General features: G+C 39.6%; 2 protein-coding genes across 2 annotated transcripts; one reads left to right on the top strand and one right to left on the bottom strand.

Moving 5' to 3' along the window:
• Positions 1-11,412: 11,412 nt before the first annotated feature.
• LOC113574287 (5'(3')-deoxyribonucleotidase, mitochondrial) lies at positions 11,413-15,202 on the bottom strand. The gene is made up of 5 exons (XM_027005085.2): positions 14,428-15,202; positions 14,180-14,280; positions 13,989-14,049; positions 13,747-13,861; positions 11,413-13,639 (listed from the first exon to the last, which is right to left on the bottom strand). The coding sequence occupies exons 1-5, from the start codon at positions 14,683-14,685 to the stop codon at positions 13,500-13,502; spliced, it is 675 nt and encodes a 224-aa protein (XP_026860886.1). The 5' UTR covers positions 14,686-15,202; the 3' UTR covers positions 11,413-13,499.
• A 2,555-nt stretch (positions 15,203-17,757) lies between these two features.
• Positions 17,758-23,681, top strand: cops3 (COP9 signalosome subunit 3). Its single transcript, XM_027005071.2, has 12 exons — positions 17,758-17,940; positions 18,735-18,864; positions 19,175-19,287; positions 19,586-19,635; positions 20,218-20,310; positions 20,814-20,993; positions 21,150-21,290; positions 21,546-21,719; positions 21,926-22,012; positions 22,214-22,327; positions 23,054-23,134; positions 23,365-23,681. The coding sequence occupies exons 1-12, from the start codon at positions 17,886-17,888 to the stop codon at positions 23,416-23,418; spliced, it is 1,272 nt and encodes a 423-aa protein (XP_026860872.1). The 5' UTR covers positions 17,758-17,885; the 3' UTR covers positions 23,419-23,681.
• The last annotated feature ends 30 nt before the right edge of the window (positions 23,682-23,711 follow it).

Genomic DNA, 23,711 nt, shown 5'->3' with positions numbered 1-23,711 from the left:
AAACAAATAAATAGAACTTGTACTTGTTGTTGCTTTATTATAGGGAGGATGATTGTTGACTCATGAATTATTATTACAAAAAATGCCAATCTTGCTAAAAGTCAGGCCTGTTCCAATTCATGTTTTAAGGTCCTGCACCAAGGTCCAACTGTGTGTAGTCTATTCTAAAATTAGCTCTCCTATCTGTGTGTAATCTATACTAAAATCATTCAAAACTGAAGGCACTTTACATAGTTCCAATAAGGTGGGAACAAAAACATTGGTGACATTATGATGTAGACCTGATTCGTGTGCATGGGTTTATGTTAGCACATGCGCTGATGTGGGCACACTAATTGAATCGTAGCAGCGGTGATTGATTTTTGCCCGGAAAGCTTCGTGACTGAACTAATGGCTTCTTTTCATCTTAATCTTTCTGTGAAGTATTTTATAATAGATTTTTTTTTAAAGGAAAGAAATGACAATTTTTTTTCATGTAGTGCTGAAAGTCACACTGCTGCAGAAGGAACGCAAAAATAATGCAGTGGTGTTGATCATGGTGCTTTCATAGAAACAAAAAAAAATGGCAACTTTCTTTTATTATTACATTAAATTAATCCATGCCAGAGACCACTCTGTTTGTTCATAGGTATCAGCAGGTTTACATGTTGGGCAGTGGTTACAGTAGTTATAATGTAATAATAACTATGATAATGATGCGGGAAATTGTTGATTGAAGTCAATTCACTGATGACTGCTGCCTAATAACTAGTTTCATAGTGGCATTGTAGCCTTAAAACTATGTGAAGATGATACGTCAACTGCACTATCACGAACCATGTTCATTGTATCTTAAAATTTGTCACATAAGACTATTCCATTTTGCCCTTGTTCCTTTTCTTTGCCATTGTTCGTGTCTTTTATTTTGTGGAATGTGTTTTGAGGAGGTCCACATGATCACATGTGATCAAGGAAATAGCATTGTTCTTTACACTTTAGCTGCGTGGGAGCATTTCCAAAATCGTGGTAAGGGGTGTTCACACAACGCCTTTGAAAACTCTCTGAAGTGTGCTTCTTTATGTAATTGTCTATGGGGTAGCGAGAATAGCGACTGAAGCATATTCTTCTGGCGCAATGCGCTTCGCGTTAAAGTTAAAAATTTGGAAAGCCAAAGTAGTCAAACTGCGCATAAACTTTAGTTTTGGCTTTCCATAAAAAATGTCAACTTTAACACTGAATGGCATACATCATTCACTGTGGACCAATCGAAATCAAAAATGAAGAAGTTTAAGACATTTTTGAACACCTCAAACTGTACAACACTCAGAACAAAGTTTACCACAATCTGAATGTGAAAAACACAACCCAACCCAACCCCAAAGAAGCAAATTTCCCTTTTTCCCTTGCCTTTAAAAGGGCAAAGTGATTCCTGCATATTTACAATCACTGGTAGCAACACTAAAATTTCACTTGTTTTTCTCACCTGCCTCTCATTAATTTTTCCCAGAACCAGTGGTTGTGTGTAGATGAATATGGAAGCGAGCATGTATCAAACCAAACAAAGAGAGCATTGAAAAACTGAACTTTTCTCAACTTTATGTAAATGAGAAAAGAGTTTTGCTGGAAGGCCGCCAATTAATTTTGTCTTTTCCTCATGTTACGTCGAGCTACAAGCAGAAATTAGTAAGGTGACAAGATAGAGGATTGCCATTGCTTTGTTAGGTTTTCTTTTGCTTTGCCACACAGCTTTTGTATGAACACAGAGACTCTGTACATAGACATTTAAAAAAACATTTTTTTTTAAAGAATCATGGAAGGTATCTCAAGTTCAAGTTCAAGTTTCGTTTATTCGTTACATACATAGTCATATACAGTATAACTCGCAGTGAAATGGTGGAGAGTGCTCTGTCCAAACTGAGGAAAAGAAAACAGGGGTGCATAGAGAAATATAGATATTCTCTATATGTGAAATATATATATATGCAAAGATAAATATATATATTTTATGTATGTACAAAATATATTAACAATGTATGTACAATATATGTATATTATGATTATATACACAATGTACAATGTATATGGTTGTGTATATATGTACACAATCTACAGAATGTACGGTTCCATTTCATATAATAACATATCTACAGTTGTTGTGTAACAAGGTAATTGAATATAAATATATATATATATGCATCTGAAATATGTGGTGTGGAAAGATAAATTTGCTTGCATTTTTAATGACATGCACCCAACACACTAAGCAAGAGGCCAAACAGGGGGTTTGCTTTGCTACAATGTAACTAAAAGCAGGGCTGAATTCAAAACTCCACCTCCAGATCACTGAAATAGAGGTTACCACTGATATATTGATCATTAGTATATAAAGAAAACTTAAAGCACAAGTTACAGAAATGTGGTGTCATAAAGGCAAGGGTAAAGGAGTCTTTATTCTCCATGATTCAAAAAAGCAAGGCAGTGGTAAAAAGAGAACAGACACAAATAAGACGTAGGCTTGCACCGTTAGGAAGAGCGATAGGTAGCTCGGTAGTCTGACAATGTGCAACGCCGACGTAAGGAACATGTGGGCTTAAATAAGGACAGGGAAAATTAGGAACAGGTGAGTATAATTAATAGGCCGGTGATTAAGACCAGTGCAGGTGCTGTGAGTGGGTATGTGCAAGAGTGTACGAGTCCCTCCTGCTGGATGGTTGGCCTACCGTGAGATGGGAGAGTAGGTGAAGCAAGGTGATATCAACACCATATGTGTATGTTACATTACATGAGAGCATCTGCCAAATACTGAAAATGTAAATGATGGCCAAGACCTGGTTCCTCCCTGTCCTGCTGTGTAGTTTATCAGCAGTCTTTTCTTTGGACAGTGATTTGCATCCCACTAATACCACCCTCTATATAACTGTATTCCAGTGTAAGTAACACAAATTCTTCCTGTCACCAGACTACAACTGTATGGTTACAATCGCCTGAGGATTTACTCAGCTGGTCACCTCCTTGAAGCGTACACCCTGTCAGGTCCACATAAAAGGGCTCCTGGCACAGGGCCTGTCTTGTGTCCCAAGGACGATGTCACGATTTCCTCACTTCCGGGAATCAATGTTGTGTTGAGAACCGGGCTGTAGGAGAGAGGTGACTCATTTATTTAGTGGGCCAGGGTTTTCAGTCTGTGACATATACTATAAGCTGCTATTAATTATATTTGGAACCACAACTGTTTCTGGAGAGAGCATAGTGTGTTGAAAATATGATGAAAATATTTTCAAAAAGTAATATTTTGTTTTTTAAATATTTTAATGTGAATAATATGTGGACAGTAATTCTTCATCAGCTGAGCAAGCAAAGTGTACTACACATCAAATTTTATTACCTCTACATCTGTAACTATAGAAAATGCAGTTACTTTGTGAAATCTTCACCATATGTATTTTACTGACTTTTATTCGTATAGACAGATTAAACACACACACACACACACACACACACACACACACACACACACACACACACACACACACACACACTAGACTTTGATTTTCATTATTGCTAGTGCTCAAGACATTCATCAAAAGTTCTCTCCTCCACAACAAGCACGCCTCCATTTCTCCAGGAGTAGGAGCAACATTTGTGAGTCACCGTTCTGAAGTCAAGTATAAATAAAGGATGAGGGCGATGATGTTTCTGTTTGGTGAGTCAGGCTGGGTGGGAGTCTGTTGTAACATGCACACATATACACAGGCCCAGCTATAGCTAATAGCCACCTTACTCCACTTTACCCTGCTGTCAGTGTCTAGCAATGGGCACTTCATTTATTTTTTGGCTGTGTCTGACAGCCTGCTGTTTTGCTACTGTTCCCCCCTCTTTCTTATGTAATATGCTCTGGCTTATGTATATCTTCCAATGCTTCTTATGAGCAAGAAAGAAGCAGTCTATGCTAATGCACATTAGAATTGGAACTACAACTCCCAGTGTGCCTTTCATGCCTCTTAAAGCCTCTTAAAGTGGTTCTGTTTTTCCTATTCTGAGTCTTATTCAGTTCTGTTTTCCTGAGTCTTATATCTTGAACCAGACTCTTTACTTAAAAAGTCCTGTTAGTTCAACACTACTTCTCAGCAGACTTAACTCCGGGCTCAGCAGGCCCGGAGTTATTAGTGTAATTCATACACACACAGACAAGCTGTTATGTCAGTACTCTGTAATAAACAGTGCTAAACAAATGCGTATGAGAGTGCATTGGCATGTAGCCATAACTGAAGACCTGGATTCTGGTCATGGTGTGAAGGTGAGCTTCCAAGTTCCTTGCACACTTTGCCTTGTTGTGCTACAATCCTTGTTATCACTGCCACTGCTGTCAGGAGCCGACCAAGCACAAGCACATCAGTTAAAGCATGGTTTCGCTCACAAACTCAGTTATCTTGAGCAGGAAGCGTACGCATCTGAACGCGCATGTGCAAAAAAGGGGGAAAGATGCCTGTGTCACGAAGGGCCAGAATAAATGGGGAAAATTTTCACGCTCGTGTTGCTCACGGCTGCTCCATGACACACTGCCCAAACAGGCGAGGTGAAGAGCGGTGACGCAGCAATCCCTAGACGTGAGATCGGGGCGGGGAGGGGTCGGGGATAGGAGGCAAAGATCTAAACAACTATTAAATCACTGCTGATTAAAAGGTACACGTCAAACCCACTGCAGAGGAAAATTCCTCTTTCAAGCTTTCTCTGCTTTCTCTCTCTCTCTTTCTCTCTCTCTCATTGCCTCTGTGCACATGTCCATATGCAGTGTGTGCTGGCTTGCTCAAATGCACACACAGGCACACAGACACACACACACACACACAAGCACACACACACACTTTGTACTTGAAAAAAAAAAAATCTGCCCAGTACTCAGGTGCTATTTCAGCTATTTCTCTTGACCAATCACAGTACAGACAGAACTGTAAATACGTGATTAGTGTTCCAAACATGATTTCTTTTACCTAAGCCTGAATCTCTTGAGCTCATTAGTCCTGTGGATGCTTTAGATTTAATAAGAACGGCTCTGAAATGTATTATAGTTAGTAAAATGTTCTTCTGTTGTTAGTCATTGCCTCCATTCAAACCATGACAAAAAGCAAGTGTGTAGAGGCACAGCTATGACAAAAAACAAGTGTTCTTTGCATAGATTCTGCATAAACGTTCCCGCAAGAAAAAAAATGGTCAGAAGGAAGAAATTACGAGGGCCACAGAGCAGATGCTGGTACCACCACAACAAGGTCAGCGCTGTGTTTTTCCTTTGACCCAGGGCCTTCAATTATTTATTAAACTTTAATTTAACCGGCTGCTCTAGAATTCTCATTTAGTGGAATATTCATGCCCTACAGTTCATGTCAGTTGCATCTCATTGGCTTTCCATTTAAAAAAGGATGACCTATCTTTACCATGAGTCAGGCCTAGGCAAGCTCTACTGCAGTTGTGGTAGTGATACTTAATATTTCATTCATATATTATTTTACTCATGTATTACACGTTATTTTTGTTCATAATTAATCTGTAATAAGTATTATGAAAGTCCATGCTCTGGCTATGTGTGTGTGAGAGGTCCTCCATTTCAGTCTTTGTAATGGAGTGCACCTTGGTATGGTAGAGGCCGGACCTTCACCGCACTGGAACAGAGATAATGAGTCTTCAACGTGGTCACCAGTCTCAGACCCAAAACATCCCTTCATTCCACTGTCAACCACCCCTCCTGCCTTTTCCAAAAGTCAAGGAAGGCAAGGAGGCAGTCACATATCTCTATCGACTGTTCAAATCTTCAGAGATGAACAACCTGGTTAAAGACCTGACTCAGTTCAACATGAATTAGAACAACACTGAACTGGTTAACCTGGACCATATGTTTAACCCAAAGAACATGGCCTGATTCTGTTGAAACTGTGTGGATTAAATTGTACTGAGATTAAAGGCAACTGGAATGAATTCAAATAATAGCTGGCAACCTGTGTGATGGGGCAATGGTGGATTACTTTTGTAAGTCACTCTGGATAAAAAGCATCTTCCAAATGCCATAAATGTAAAATGTAAACATGGCTCAGTGGTTAAGGTACTTGACTAGTAATCATAAAGTTGCTGTTTCAAGCCACACCACTGCCAAGTTTCCACTGTTGGGCCCCTGAGCAAGACCCTTAACCCTCAACTGGTCAAACTGTGTTCAGGACATAATTGTAATTGCTTTGTGTGTCAGCTAAATGCTGTGAATGTGGTGGCTGAGAGGTAGAGGTCTCCCCATGAATAATGGGGAATGCTTCATCTGTGACCAGTTAGGTCACTGGTCTAGAAATTGTCCAGAGCTCACACAAGGAGAATATACATCACATCAGCAGACTTCATTCATGGTCAGTAACCTGAGAAATGATCAGGAATAGGATAAGGCATTATGGAAGGTAAGACAAACTTTGCTTAGGCTTAATTTAAAATCCATGTATTGAGTTGGTTGTCACAGGGAAGAAGTTGTCATTTTTGGTTGATACTGGAGCGACATGCTCCACTATTATGCATTCCACTATTACGCTTACCTAATGTCCAATGTCTTTAGATTCCATCCTCACAGTTGGAGTTTCAGGTTTGCCAGTCATTGAATACAGTGTTACATTGGCTACCAAATTGTGTAATAGGACCTTTCAACATAGCTTTTTGATTTCAAAAACATGCCCAATTAATTTGCTGGGCTGAAATTTACTATGTCATTTTGTGATCACTCTCAAAATGTCTGAGGCTGGCTTTAAAGCTCAGTCTGTCCCCGTTGGCCTGTTTCCAGAAATGGTGAGTGCTTCTCATTATTATTTCTGCTCATGTGGCATTGTGATTTCATCTGTCTACAGAGGTTCATACCAATCCATATTATTCAAGCAGTGAATGCCCTGAGTTTTTGCACTGCACTTTTTCATTTTCAGCATGTCAACCAGATTCTCTCTTGTTTAGAGTAGCTAGTGTGTACCGCAGTCACCACGCTGTAAATGAATGTACATCAGTTCTCCACTCTTAGTAGTTAAAAAATGTAATGGTACCTGGCGTATGCTGCAAGACCTAAGTGCTGTTAACTCAGCAGTACACCAGACAGCTGCCATACTTTCAAATCCATCAACTATTTTATCGGGTATCCCACCAAATTTGTCTTGTATTTCTGTTATTGATTTGTCCAATGCATATTTTAGCATACCAGTCCACTCTGATTTGAAATACTGGTTTCGATGTACCTTCAAAGGTAAACAATACACATGGGCTGTTATGTATACAGACACTCCCTGTTTGTTTTATGTTGAACTTGGTCATAACTTAGAGACCTTTGTACTTCCATGCAGTAGCACCATAATTCTTCACATTGATGGCATATTGATAGTTTCTGAATCCTGGGAGGCATGTGAAACAGATACACTGGCACTGTTCTGTTTCCTTGCTGAAGCATTCACCTGACAAGCTGCAACTTTCAAAGTTCAGTTAAATATTTATTTAACATTTAATTCAGAACAAAGACGCTCTATTGATCAGTCACAAATTTCCTCTCCATGCTTAAACCTGTTACTAACGCACAAGTCATGACTTCATTAGGTAAATTACACTACTGTCATGCAAGGATCAAAGATTATGCTGAGATTTCACAACCCACTTCTGACATTGTGTACTGCACAATGTACAATCCAGAAACTCTGTTACCTAATGAGACTGAATGTGTGCCACATGACTTATTGTGTTGGACACAATTACAAAACTCACACCTGACCTGACTGACATATCTGACACAAATCCTGCCTGTATTTTCTTTGTTGATGGCTCATGTCTGAGGCTTTCTGATGGAACTCCCTCTATATCATAGGCAACTGTTTCTACTACTGGTCTGGTGGAATCGTTTCATTTACCAAGTTCTTTGTCTGCTCAGGCTTCTGATCATTTTGCTTTGATCGTTTTGCATTTTGGCTGAGGGCCAAGCTAATTTTTCATTTAACCATAGCAATACAAATGGATTTAAGAACTAATTGCGCTTACCACCGAAAAAGTGGGGGTGCAGTGGATAAGCTGAATAAGACAATTAAGCAGAAATTGTCCAAGGTAATGGCAGAGACAGGAATGAACCGGGTACAGGCTCTGCCAATTGTGTTAATGTATATACGTGAACGGCCTAACCGTCACACAGGTCTGAGTCCTCATGAAGTGCTGAATGAAATGCCAATGAAGATACCTGAGCTTTTTCCTTACAGGGCTCCTGAGGATGGATCCCTACAGAATGTTGTAGACAAAATTATTGCATATATATCTGAATTGTGCAAAGGTCTGTGCATTCACAGGTGAAAGCAGCATTGCTTAGAGAGGCTCCAGCGGCTAATTACAGCCTGCAGGAGGGAGATTGGGTGGTTGTTAAGAGCTACAAGAGAAAGACCTGGAAGGAACCAAGAGGGCTGGGCTCATGGCAAGTTCTCCTGACCACATAGATGGCTGTTAAAGTAGCAGAGAGAGACACATTGTTATCACACCCAGCACACCCAGGGCAGGGAACCCCACCTCCTGCAGCATCATCGGGAGGGCAGAGAACCCTGCCTCCTGCAACATCGTCGGGAGGGCAGGAAACCCCACCTCCTTCAACATCATCAGGAGGGCAGGAAACCCCGCCTCCTACATCTACCAGCGCTAACATTGCTCCATTAACTGATGTTTGGCTTCACCTGGAAATATCTTTTCGGCATTCCTAGGAACTGTAATCGCCATATGTTCATGAAAGTAGAAGAAGACTTTTTGTGAAAAAGGAACCAAATGACTCTGTGTAAGAGCGTTACTAAAAGTGTGAACTTTGGTGTGAACGTTAACTAGTGATCGTTATCTGTTAGCCAGTCTGGATCCCATATCCAGATGACTTTGATCCACCATGTTATACTGCATGACTCTTCATTTCATTAACATTACGCTTAGCTTTACTACATTTTTATGTACTTTTTGCGTGATTACTATTTTAATTGAGCACATATGTAACCCATTTTATATTGACACTTTTCTTTGTTTTTTTATGATTAATCAGTTAACCAGTTTTTTGTAGCAGCATAAATAAAGTTTTTGTTTTACTCATTTTAAGTTTTTTGTTGTTGTTGATTTCATTAGACATGTAGTTTGTTTTATGCCTGAGTGATTAATTATGATCAAAGGGGGAATGTGGTAGCGATACTTTTATACTTCATTCATATATTATTTTATTCATGTATTACACTTCATTTGTTTTCATAATTAATTGCAGTTAAATAAAGTGTATCACATTTTAAAGACATATCCCTTACAAATTAATGGTTAATTTTGGTTTATCCAAAATCAAAGTTAAATATTGGCAATATTAAATTACAAGATGGTTAGGTCTGCTATTTTAGAGGATTTAACAATATCTGACATACCCAATGTACATCTTTTAAATACCAATAGCCTGTAATTTAACAGTAACCCCAGGGTAGGCAGCGATACCCTGTAGGTTAAAAGGAATCCCATAGTAAACAACACTAGCCTGTAGGTAAAAAGTAACCTCATAGTAAACACCAATAGCCTGTAGTTTATCAGTAATCCCATCATAAACACTGACAGCCTGTAGGTTAACAATAACAATAATTATCCTGCAGTCCACCTGTTATGATGGAAGCTCCTGCTTTGTAAATTCTGAGATGGATTACTTTTCCAGGAACAATGGGGAAATGCTGCATTGTTTTCTTTCTGGGGAAAGTGTTTATTACATGCACAATTTGCACTAGATCTGGAGCTGCAAACATTGTCAGACAACAGAGTACAAAGTCTTCTGCACATCAATCATCCTACATCACTGAGTCTAAGTAGATCTAGAATATCTAGCTAATAAGACCTACGCACTAGCCAGTATAGCATGAGGATGTTGTGACTACAACTAGTAATTCAATGTATATATATATAGCATACACAGGTGAAAGGCTGGTGCAGAGCATAACAAAAGGTTAGTTAGCCTTCAATCTACAAACTTCATAATCTGAATACAGTAAATATTACGAAACATTTCTGGGAACAAAGCAATCAATCTCTAAACCTTCACTATGTAGCGGTAGTTCCATATATAGGATTCAGAAAAGGGATTTGAGGATTCTGGATATTTATTTAACAAGTATGTTTGAGTAATGGGGATCTGACTGCCAGAAGTTTTGACCAGGCAAACTCAAGATTTTTATCTTATACACATGACACACAGGACAAATATCTAAAATGAAACTGTGCTTTAAAAGCAGCTCAGTTAAGCTTTAATCCATCTGGTGGCACTGTTTCTCTTAACAAATTCTGCTTGATATCCTTATTCAAAAGTCCTTCAGAAGCGGTGTAATCTTTTTCAAAATTATGCGCCAGTGGGGAAAAGAGAGAGAAATGTTGGATACCATGTAAATGAAGTTGAAGCATATGTACTTGTATTATTAGTCAGTAGCATTTATTACCATTAACAGCTGTAATAAGACGCATGCATAACGTAAAATTATATGCTCAAATTAGTCACATTCTAGGTAATGTTATAGTTAACCTACACTAGTACTATTAAAACAATAACCCAACATGATCTCAAACCTGTTGCTTGCATGGCAAAATAAATGTATAGTGTATCTGTGTTGGTACAGGCACAAGCTTAATTGACTTACATATGCTAGTCCGCATTTAAACATTTTTTAGGCTCTTGATCATAATGCTTCATTTTTGGATATAGTTTTACATGTAGACCACTGCCATGTGGATAAACAAAGCTATAATTTCAGGTGTGGTTAGTGATGTGCACAGAGACTACGTTTAGCAGGGAATTAGTGGAATAATTAGTGGAAGAATTAATGTCTCTGTGTGTACTTATAGCTGAATGAACCGTCTGAACGTGTTACAGAAGAAGACTCACTTATTACAAGAAACTTTTTGTTGTCTGTCTTTGAGTTAACATTTACATTTATGAATCTTGCCTTGCTTCTTTCCAGAGAGCTATTCAGATAGGAAATCGAATGTATGTTCGCAAGACCTTAAAACTGACTTCAGGTGACAGGGTACAGAGTCCCTCTGAAATATCCTGTCAGACTGTCCTTAATATATGCATTGTCTATACACTGCCTCTACTATCCAGAGTATCTTCAACTGCTATTGAGTTCAGCTACGATTTAATACACATTTCCCCTTTTTTCTAACATGTTATCTCTTAAATTATGAATAATGAATAATGAATATGCTCTTATATAAATAGAAGTAAAACGGAAAGAAGCGAAATTTGTTTTCAATTAGTTTGTCTTTTGCACAGAGACACAGCTCCTCTTTGTGGGCACTATCAGAATTACATCCTCAATGGGGGTAGAAACAGCCCCGATCACTTTTCACTTCTGATGTCTTTGGTATATCTTTGAAAATAGTATCTGAATTTTTAGTCAGTCCATGCAAAGTTCTTTATTAGTCTCAGGCATATGTATTCATGTTACACAAATGCTAGTCGTCATTTTAATCTATTATATATTTTGTTACGTAGTCTTGGAATTATAAAATGTAGCTAAAAAAGGATTTCAGCTGTCAAAACACATGCATGCACGCACACACAAAACAATAAATGAACAAGAGCATAAATCACATGCAAACCGATTGCACACTTTATTAAAAACTGTAGTTATATGCTTTACTGCGCGTCTATGTCGACGTATTTTTCCTGGAGCTATGCACGCGCATCTCTAACGGGATGAGTCACGCCTCGCGGCTCAGACCAGTTGCTGCAGCTGTAAACGCGTGACAAACGGACCGCGTGGCGCTTACACCAGAACGCCAAACCACGAGCTTATCTTCAGCAGTGGCAATGGTAAGGGCAGGAGCAGTCCATGTTTCTCTAAGATATGAATAAACTAGTGTTAAAACAATGCGGGGATGGGTTTTACCGTAACTCTATCCAGGCTTAAATTGCTCTTTGTAAAATATGAATATGGCAATTGTTATCGTATTTTAATTGTTTGAACGTGTTTGACATTTTGCACTGCATCACGGACTGGTCAGTCTCCCCCGCGCAGTCATCAGTCTCTCATAAACCTGTCATCTCCCATTTTTTAACCTAAACATTCTCCATCATAATTAGTCCAGCTTAGAACATAAAAACTAATAAGCGTAGTTATTTTTAGAAGAAAAGATAAAATAAGTGTCTACTTCATAGTATTAACCAAACGTTACATCCATCTAACTTAAGATTTATAAATTTGGTAAAGGAAGGGGGGGTTACAAAAGATAACTCTGGCAATATTTATAGCATTAATTTGGCAACACATGCCTGTGGGTGTAGCATATTCTAGGCGTTTTCAGTCTAAAAGCCCCATGCAGTCTAAGAGCTCCTGAAATCTCCAGGTTCGACCAAATGGCAGAGCTAGCAGCACCATCAATGATGATTAACCACACCACCAACTAGACAAGGACATCACATGTAAAATGCTAAGAAAACCATTGACACAGGTGAAAAGCAATGCTGAATTAAACCACAGAGAAGTAGCAGCAACGCAAATTAAAAGTGAATTCAGTGTTTCAACATGTTTGAAAAGCAAATGGGGAAAAATAAATACATAAATAAAATTAAAAAAAAAAAAAAAACACTTCCGGGTAACGATAAAAGGTTTCCACCACTGTGCTATGGTTTCCTCCCAGTGGTAACATTCAGCACTGCGGCAAAAGTAAATCTTAAAAAATCTAAATAAAACAAAACAAACAAACAAAAAAATTCTTGATAAAACCTGAGGTTAGTTTCTCATTGTTAAAAAATGAAACTATAGAATGGGCATCATCAAATGAACATATCACAAATAGTGTGAAAAATGAACAGCTAAAATAATATGGACCTTACATGAAACAGACATCTTTTACATATTCCATTGTACAGTCCACAACTGTATATAAACTGACAAAAATAAACATTTTCCTACTGAGAGTGTGTTACCAGGTCTTTGTGCGTTATTGTGCGTTACCGTATTTGTGCGTTACCAGGTCTAGAGTGAAAGTACCGTGTCTAGAGCTCTAGAGTGAAAGTACCGTGTCTAGAGGTCTAGAGTGAAAGTACCGTGTCTAGAGCTCTAGAGTGAAAGGATCTTCCCCACTTTTCCCTGTGACATTACAGTGTATTTGCTAAAATCAGGCAGGTTTGAGACAGTTCATGCCAACTATAAACTCTGAATCCCAAACATATATGAAGAATAAGGATTAACTATTAATTGACTAATTAAAATGTAAGGAATATTTTCACAGGAATTGTGAGGCAGTATTAAATCTTATAACTGAGACAACTAAACATCTTCAAATAGTGGGTCTTACCTACATCACATCCCCTGTTTACCAACGTAACGTCTTGCAAGTGAACCCTCATGCTTTAAACTTGGACCTATAACACTGGTTCAGACTCTGCACACCCCTGAAGCCCCTACTGGAGTCAGCTCGCTGGTCCACAGGTAGCCGAGCTGTGGTGAGGAGGTAGTCTGTGCGAGACTGGCACAGGGGGCTCACTGGCGCTTGCTCTCCAGGGTGGCCCTCCAGTCGTCAGCCCAGGATAGCAGCCGTCTCTGGGTGGGAATGGTGGTCAGGTGCTTGTTGTGGCAGGCAGTGAAGAGGACGTGTTCCCAGCTCGGGGTCGGCTCCACACCTGGAAGGTGGTCATTACAAGACAATAGAGGAAAAACATGACGGGCTACTCATCTGAACATGTGCCGACCTGTTCCAGGTTAGTGAAGGTGAAGACGGTGGTCTTACCTAGGATGTCTGGCTTGTCGTCAATCAGGATGTCCCCGGTCACTACAGTCTTGTCTCTGGTCAGAATGATCTGCTCCAGGAAGTCAGGTCCCAGGTGCTTCTCTACCCATGCATACTAGATACGTGTACACACACACACACACACATGCAAACCAGTACTTCTAATACTGCACAGTACAGCCTTTTTTTTTTTTGCTTCTTCTCATTTTTAACTAAGAAACTCAATAGAAAGTGTAACCTACCTTTTCATATGGACAGTACTTGTAATGTTTTATTGGACTGGTGCAAATGAAGACATCTGTACTGGTTGAAAAAGATTAGTGTTAAGAGATTTAGACTACATTGTGCAATCTATACAGTAATGCCATTATTACATTTAATATATTGTATTTTTAATGAGTTAAATTATGAAGTCATTCTGTTTTGTGCTTACTTCTCCATTTTGGACATCTCTTTGACAGCCTCCAGGGCTCCTGGGACAGGCTTTAGCTCGAGAAAGAAGTTATTTGATTCCCAAATGCTTATGGCTTTCTCCTGCAGGCATCCACATACGTTTTGTGTATTTGCGTTAATTGCTGAAATTCTTGTTAGTCCTTAAATCGGTTTCATGGAAAGAATATAATATCTAACGCCAAGGTCTATTAGGTACCTAATGATTCAAATATAAAAGAAACCACTTACACAAAGGTCACTCCTTAGCTCCCCGTACTGTGTCGATACCCAAAATCCTCTTCGATCCTCTAAAGTAATGTACGGTTCATTTGGATACCTTTCTCTGTATTTCCTTAAAAATCCCTCCTCAAAATCTGCAATGACACCGTCCATATCAACAAGGACGCGTAGCCTCGTGTTGGTGGACATTTCCGCACAGCACCTGTGTTGAGAGTATACAGTCGCTCTCCCAAGCAAATGTAAAATCCTTGAGAGCTGTAAAGTCATTGCTGTCGGCAGTGAAGGTCCACTGAACCGGTCCTGTGTTGTTTTAATAATCCTGTTTTCTTTCAGTGTTTTCCGTCAAAGCTTTTGTGACCGGTAGCGTACACATTTTGTCGAGTTAGCGAGATGGCTTTTTGCATTTTCTATTCTTTTTTTCTTTACTAGGATACCCTTTGTGAAGCCATTCACCTTGCTGTTGGTTTATGGTTTTTATCCACGCCTGCCGTTTGTTTTAGTATTTTGTTAATTACAGCAAATCAAATCATTACGACGGTAGACTGTACCGGTTATGTCATTGCGGGATGGCAAAGGTGTCGAGCTCTCGCCGTTTCCCTCCCTGGAGCACTGTATTTGTAGACTTTGTTTATATTAGCGCATTCGTTCTATGCGTTATACACATTCTTACACATTGGGTAGGTGCATTTGGTCGTCACTTAAGCCTTATAGCATTTTAGAGCATTACACCTTCAAAGTTAGCTAGCCAGATTTTCAAACACCTCGCTATGCTTACTTAATTGGTTGCTAGCTAGCTAACTAGCCGAATATTGATCATCCCACCCCAAGATAATCTACCAATGGAAAGATGTTACCCTTCCGTGGGTTGTCAAGATTTTCAGTGAGACACCAGACAAAAGTACAGACACTGTACAGACACTATAAGTGAAATATGAATAAGATTACTGAACATTTCTGTCCATGAGCGTTACACATTATGCATCTTTAATGCATTTGTACATTCCTGCATAACTTAGTGTTCACCGTCTATCAAATCCCTTTTATTATGTCACTATATGGTGTGCGTGTGACTGAAAACCTATACAGCATAGTTAACACACAATATAATATCTATAATATATGGCAGATATACAAGAAATATACAAGATGTGCAAAAATACAAAAGACATTACAATAAACAGTACAGTAGATGCTACGATAAATGCTGTGTGATAGACACTGTATAATACAAAAGACAAGACATTGATCATTCCATGCAATAGACAATGTGCAATACACAGAATATACATAAAAGTGTAGTGATTATAATAATAAATAATCTAGACTGTACATAAGCAGCGTGTGAATTTGTATGGGTGCATGAGTGGATCAGTGATATTGGTGTTGGTGTCTATCTGGCAGCCTGATGGCCTGGTGGAACATACTGTCATAACATACATACTGCAGTATCTGCCCGATGGGAGCAGAGAGAAGATGGCATGGCTTGGATGACTTTCCTCTCACTCCTCAGGCAGTGCTCTGCATAGATGTCCTGGAGGGAGGGAGGCTCAACCCCTGCGATCCTTTGAGCACTGAGCACTACTCTCTGCAGCACTTTGCGATATTCGGTATTGCAGCTCCCATTCTAGGCTGTGATGCGTCTAGTCAGGTTGCTTTCAGTGACATCCTGACTGGACGCATCACAGATGTGTAATATTTTGAGGACATGGCGGGGGGGGGGGGGGGGGGGGCTCATGCTGAAACTCTTTAGATGTCTGAGGAAATAGCTGTTGTGCTTTCCTCACTGTCTTATTTGAGTACTCTGTCTATGTGAAGTCCTCAGAGATGTGGATGCCAAAAAACCTAAAGGAACTGACCCTGTCCATGGGAGTCCCATTGATGGTGATGGGCATGTGATTTCCCTTCCACTTCCTGAAGCTCACTGACTTCCTCCCGATATGCCATTATGTCATTGGAGATGAGACCCACCACACTAACCATAGGCTATTGTGTATTGTATATCCCATGTTGGAAAATTCCTTATTCCCCACTTAGAAGAAGCCAAGCTGTGAGAATCACACAGCATTCATAGCCCACACAGCATTCAAACCCGTCTTGTTTTCCTCTTGCCTCAGTGAAGCAGACTCTTGCTTGTCTGCTATTAGATTAGCAATTACAAAGTTGTTTCCAAATATGCAGATCATATCTATTCTAGTGACAACCCCTCGTTTACCCTATCACACTCCTATTGGTGATATTAGTGTTTTAAGATAGTCATGTGGCATTACATTATTATTTCTTGTTATATGTTATGCAGCCAAGCAAGATTTAAAATGAATCTGTTAAACACTGTGAGTACAAAGAGGAGTCTATTTCAAATAGGAGGCTATTTTAGCCACAACACATAATGCTGGATTAAATTCATGAAGCGTAGGCGACACCTTTACCTGAGAATTCCCCAGACAGGAATAAGAGGATGTTTATGCTTAAGATCAATTTTATCATTACATTCTGGCCTATCATCCAAAAATTGGCCAGGTTCATTCTAAAAAGAATATGAGTGGGGTCAAGGACAGAAATAGCAGATGGAAATCTCCGGACCATAAACAATCAAGAAACAAAAATTTCGACAACACAATCTTATGCATTTTCAGACGTGTGCTGGTTTGGTTGTTGCAATATTTTAAAATAATATGTAGGGTAATATGGCACATATGCACAATGTTTTTCTCACTCCTAAATTAGTATCAAAATGCAACTCTAACCAACTCTAGTGTTACAGTGATACACAGGATTTTTGTAAGTCAAATAGCACATTATTAGGCTTATCATTTGCATTGTTTTATAGCAGTTATTAATTAAGATGCCTTTGTGCAACCAGTGCAGAGCATTGTAGCCGTGCACCTTCAGGCAACAAACAATGTAGTCTGTAGGCTATCTTCATGAGGTAAACATCTTTGCTGCAATGTGCCTTTTATACCGGAAGTGTTTGATGAAAAAAAAATCCTGTACGATTTAAGGAGTCGCAGTACCATTATGGAGAGAGTAACGGTAATGATATAGTTAATGTGAAGAGACGTACAATAATTACTTCATTTCAGGAGCAATATTTTTATTGCACCAAAGAAATGATCGAACATATATTCATAAAACTACACATAAGTAAGTTTAATCTTTTTACCCTCAAACCTTACAATTTAGTTTTTAATCCCCAAAAGGTTGGACGTATATAAACATACTTACATCGTGGTGATATAGACACAATTATAGACATCATAGAATATGACACAAAAAAATGCCTCCTTTAAATCTACCCGCAAATCTCGTGAACGAGTTGTCACGCCAAACTCTCGCGATAGTTAGGTTGCTGTTGGTGGCGGCCGAGGCCCCAAACCCTCTCTGGCCCACCTTCTCAGTTTAGCTAGTAGATACTTCTGACATTTGAATGAAAACTAGTGAGAGAGGCCTGTTCACAAACTTGCAGAATCATGGCTTCAGCATTGGAGCAATTCGTGAACAATGTGCGGCAACTATCTGCTCAAGGTATGGACACAGCTCATGATATCCAAACAATCAAGATTAGCCATGTAGCTAGTTAGCTAGCTAGCTGACTAGCTGCGCTTAAAATAAGATACCACGAAACGCTTGCTAGCTAGGTAGTTAGCTAGTTAGCTGTCTGTGAATCTGCTTAACTTGGTACATTAGTCAGTTACTGGAAATGGGCGCGCTTCAAAACTGGCATTACCTCTGAGAGATTGTGCGTTTTCATCACCAATTCATTACTTGGTTCACAAACCTAACGTTAGCAATCGCTAGCTCGCAGGCTTGCTGTCCAGCTAAGATTACTGGCCAGCTAGTGCAATTCCAAAGCGAAGCTAACGATTAGCCTTCGCTAGCTAGCCAAGGCATATTGTTACACACTTCTGAAGCTACATGATTGGATGAAGTCTGCTGAAGAATACTCGTGAACTGCCCACAGAGAAAGTCCTCATTACACTACCCAGCAACAGTGTTAACCCTAGCTAGCTAAGATATATGGGGAGCGGGCCCTGGCAGCCCCCATGACACTGTTTCTCGTGGGAGTATACCATTGAAAAACAAAAGTTGGCGTTACGTTCGTATACTGTGTAGCTATGGCAAGCATCCTTTATGCCAGAGGCCCTTTAATTCACTGCTGATTTTGCTCCACTGTTCAGATTTAAAGCAGCATGAGTTACTGCCAGGGACTCTGACATGTTTTTGACATACAAGTTCCATCTCTGAGAATTACTTTTTTCCCCTGAATGTAACATTTTCATGTTTGACTCTATTCTCTGTGCTGTGGTCTGGAATTGCAGGTCAGATGACTCAGCTATGTGAACTGATCAACAAGAGTGGGGAACTGTTGGCTAAGAACCTCTCCCACTTAGACACTGTCTTAGGAGCACTGGACATCCAAGAGCACTCCCTTGGGGTGCTGGCTGTGCTGTAAGTCACTGTCCCAGAATGAGTGTCAAACCAACCGACCTTGTTTTGGTATAAACGTGATTCAAACAAATTACCTAGATACCAAGTCATTTTAGGCATTATGCTTATTACCTGGCATGCATGTACGACCAAATGTAACTGATGCAAACAATTGATAAATGTTCAATTTGTACTGTACTGTTATACTAAAAATAATTATCTGCTGAGCTGAAGCAGGTGTGTGAGAACAGGGCTATATTCTCAGCTGTTAATGGCTGGGATTGGGGAAATACTGCTCTGTACCACTTCATACTGTGTTTTGCTGTTCTAGGTTTGTGAAGTTCTCCATGCCAAACATCCCTGACTTTGAGACATTGTTTTCCCAAGTCCAACTCTTCATCAGCACTTGCAATGGAGAGCACATTCGCTACGCGACAGACACTTGTGAGTTTACAGACTTTATAGACTTCTGCAGTCAAATCTCTATATTTAGACTAACTATTTGATTCTGAAAGCATGCACTTCCATGCTGGATTCTGTACTAAGTGAGTAAGTTCATGAGATAATTAGTAAAAGTGTCCCTGCCTTCATAATCACTGCCTTTCAGATGTCCTTGTGATCTACATTGTTGGGGATTTAGTTAGGTAAATGTAGATTGCATGCTTCTGTAAATAACTAATAATTGCACATATCTCAAATGTCCACTAGGCTCACAGCCGCTGATCTCTCGGTTTCTTTTCAGTTGCTGGGCTCTGCCATCAGCTGACTAATGCCCTCGTAGAGAGGAAGCAGGTAAGGGGGATTTCACTCACACACTGCTGAAGTTAACCAGGAACCTGATGGAGTCAGTCAGCATGTCATAGTTAGCCACATAACCAAGAGTTGACCAACGGGTTTTTCCATTCCAAAATAACCTTGTTGTTTGTCTATTTCTTTATTTAATTTTCATGAACTTATTTATTTATCTATAAATGTGTGTAATATTTTAGAACAGGGGTAGTTGGGCTTATTTTATATCTGGTGTCATGCTTGGTTAGTGCATAAACCTGTATCCTCAATGGCCCTTAGAGGAAAAGACTGCCCAGATGTAGAATGTTGTCAGTAATGCATGGTCATCCATTTTTGATTAAAATATGCATGTTTATTACTGCCAGTGCTGGAGCATGATGTGCATATAGGATGGTTTGATTTGCTGCAGTAAGTGCAGTGGGAACAAGTTTGCAGTATAATTCCACAGCTCTGCAGGGCAGAATCTTTATTCATATATTGAGGGTGGGGGGGGGGGGGGGGGGGGGGGGGGTAAGGAGAAGCTGTGGAATAAAATAACAAGGTGTGCTGAAGTCTAATATCCATTTATGTCTTTTGCTCCTACAGCCCTTGCGAGGCATAAGTATACTCAAACAGGCAATAGACAAAATGCAGATTAACACAAACCAACTTACCTCAGTTCATGCTGACCTGTGTCAGGTAGGTAATGGAAAATTTTATCATGACATTCACAGGGTAGTCACACAGTTTGAGATTTTCCTAAAATGCTTGATCTCGTCTATTTTATACATTTAGGGCTGAACAATTGATTCCCTAGTGAAGTTGCAATTTAGAAAGATGCACTTTTCAAATTTTAAGAGCTACAATATTAATTACATATTATCAACAAAGTTGCCATGATTCTTGATAAAATTCTGAAAATTTGAAGCATTTTTATTGTTATATATCTTTATCTGTCATGACAAGATATAATAGTTCTGCAACATTTTATTTAAATGAAAATCAGTAGCTCCAAATAAATCCAGATTTATTTCACATTTCCTTACCAGACCAATACCACTAAAGTGATTATTCTGAAACTAACAGTCTCTAATTTGTAAGACTAATTTAAGTGCCTTATTATAGCATGTCAGGTACACCTTAATAACAATGTTATAGCTCTAATGAGAAGGATTAACATTGGGAAATGTGCACCTTGGCAGTTATGCCTGCTGGCAAAGTGCTTCAAGCCTGCGGTCCCATTCCTGGAGCTGGACATGATGGATATCTGCAAAGAAAACGGAGCCTACGACGCCAAGCACTTCCTCTGCTACTACTATTACGGCGGCATGATCTACACGGGTCTGAAGAACTTTGAACGGGCACTCTATTTTTTTGAGCAGGTCAAAGCAGTGCTTCTTTTACAGCGTCCTTCTGTGTCTCCTGTCTTTTCTAGTCGTTTCCAAGCCTTATTACGTCCACAATGATTTATTAGTTTAAAATTATTATTTTTTTAAACATTTCGCAGCACTAATGCCTTAGTGTTCTTTTCCCTACAGGCAATAACCACTCCAGCTATGGCAGTTAGTCACATCATGCTAGAGGCTTACAAGAAATACATTCTGGTCTCCCTCATCCTCCACGGGAAGGTCCAGCAACTCCCTAAATACACGTCACAGATTGTGGGCAGGTTCATAAAGGTAAAGATATGAGCTAAAGCTCCAGTGGACTCCTGGGAAATGCAGAATGCCTAATGATACTAATATTTAATAATACTACTTTTAGTACCTCTAATAACAATGCAGTGATCATTGTATTATTGTTGCTTTCTTATACATATCATTTCTGAACTCCTGTTCATTTAACTTCTGTTCATTTAATTTGGTCCCATGCTTTCTGTCCAGAGGCATTTTAGTAATCTGGTATGTGTAATATCTGTGTCCTTGTGTCTGCAGCCCCTAAGTAATATTTATCACGAGCTGGCGCAGGTGTACAGCACGAACAACCCTGCCGAACTGCGCAGCCTGGTCAACAAGCACAGCGAGACTTTTGCGCGTGACAGCAATGCGGGCCTGGTCAAGCAGTGCCTCTCCTCGCTCTATAAGAAGAACATCCAGAGGCTAACCAAGGTCTCTGATAAGCACCTCTCCGCTGAGCTGTGCGGCTTAATGGGGGGAGAGCCACAGAGCGGACAAGACGCTCCCTGCCCAAACGCGCATTTTGGTTCGCGGCACTCCTAGTGAAGCATCGCAGTTTTGGTTTTAGGTGATGATGTAATTAAGGAGTAGGGTTTTATAAAACAGGTTCTAAGTTGTGGTTTGCCTCTGTTCCACAGACCTTCCTGACGTTGTCCTTGCAAGACATGGCTAGCCGAGTACAGCTCTCCGGCCCTCAGGAGGCTGAGAAATACGTCCTGCACATGGTAAGCCAGTAGTCCCGTCACCACAGACCAGAATGTCCTATAATCAGCTGGTTTTCACAGACCAGTTCTTGAATAGTTTCAGAATCATAAACAGATTTTTTAAAAGCCAGTGACTAAAGGCAATGGCAGTATTTATTTTTTATATATTCATTTTTGGTTTCATGAACATTGTTCGCTGAACTATCCCACTCCTCCCCACAGATCGAAGATGGAGAGATTTATGCCAGTATCAACCAGAAAGACGGCATGGTCTGTTTCCATGACAACCCCGAGAAATACAACAACCCCGCAATGCTTCACAAAATTGACCAAGAGGTTTGTAATGACACTGTACTGCCAGTCTAGAGAGGATGCAAACTAGTGTATGGTAAAACTAGACTAGCACAGACTGATCCCGATACTTGTAACTATAATCAGAATAATGGATTAATATGTGCAAATTCAAGTCCAAATGAGAAACTCAGGACAGTCAGTAGGAGACCCTTGAGGTTTCATTGTCTGTCTTTCTTCAGCTTCTCCAGTGTGAGATTCAGTCGGGCACTTCGTTCTTTCAGGCATTCTGACTGGCTTTTGCCACATGACATTGAGCAACATTTTTTTCTTTAAGCTTCACTCCTTACCACTGGGGTGCATCAGTTTCATTATCAGTAAATAAGAGGATGTGGATTGGTCTAGATTAAAATTAGACATGCAATGGAAACTGATCGCTAGGGTGGCTGTGGCTGTTAGTCACATAATGCCAAAACAATAATGGCAAAACCTATTAAAGCAAAACAGCTTTTGAAGAGTGCAAGACAATTTAGAAGACCTTAAAACAAGTTGGCTGATACCACTTAGTACTTACTACTGAATATACTGTTAGTATTTGGTATCAATGTTCTTCATAAGCAATTAGGTGGAACCACAGCAAGATTCTCACACATTGTTATTTTTATGCCTCCCTTTTGTGGGAGATTTTGATTTCCCTTTCTAAGATATTAAGGTTGAGATTACACTGGTGGCTACAATCTTTCTCTTTCTCTCTCTTTACCTTTCTCACAGATGCTGAAGTGTATAGAGTTAGATGAGAAACTAAAGGCCATGGATCAGGAGATTACCGTCAATCCCCAGTTTGTGCAAAAGGTACAAAGTATTCCTGCCACATCCTATCAAAAATTATAATTCCCAACATTGCAAAAACACACACACTCTACCAACTTGTATAATACTTTAATGGGGAAATACAATATTCTTACACCAAACATGTTTTTCATGTGTTTTATATGTGTTGTGGCAGCCAGTAGGCAAAATCAATGTTATTAGTGGTTTTCGCTCAAATGACACGTTTTGTCTCTTTCCTTCTGCTGCTTTAGAGTATGGGAACACAAGAAGATGATGTTGGTAGCAAGACATCTTCCTACTCCTGAGGCCACTGCACCAAGCACAGCTTTGCCTCTTGTAAACATTGAGAAACCATCATCAGGAAGAAGGTCAATCTACTGAGTATGGACTATATTGGACAAAAACATAAACGTGTCTGAAATGATAATTTGGTTCTTTCTTTCACAGCGCACCCATAAAAACCAAACCTGTTTTGTCAGTGTTTTATTTATCAATGTTGAAGTGGAGAACCCTCTACTCCATTTATGCCCATAACAATAAAATTACAGGACTTCTTTGTTCAAAAATATTTCTCAGTACCTGCCTTTTCATTTCACTG

The sequence above is a fragment of the Electrophorus electricus genome, chromosome 14 (genome assembly GCF_013358815.1).
Source record: "Electrophorus electricus isolate fEleEle1 chromosome 14, fEleEle1.pri, whole genome shotgun sequence".
NCBI lineage: Eukaryota > Metazoa > Chordata > Actinopteri > Gymnotiformes > Gymnotidae > Electrophorus > Electrophorus electricus.
This window is presented reverse-complemented; position numbering and strand designations above follow the sequence as displayed.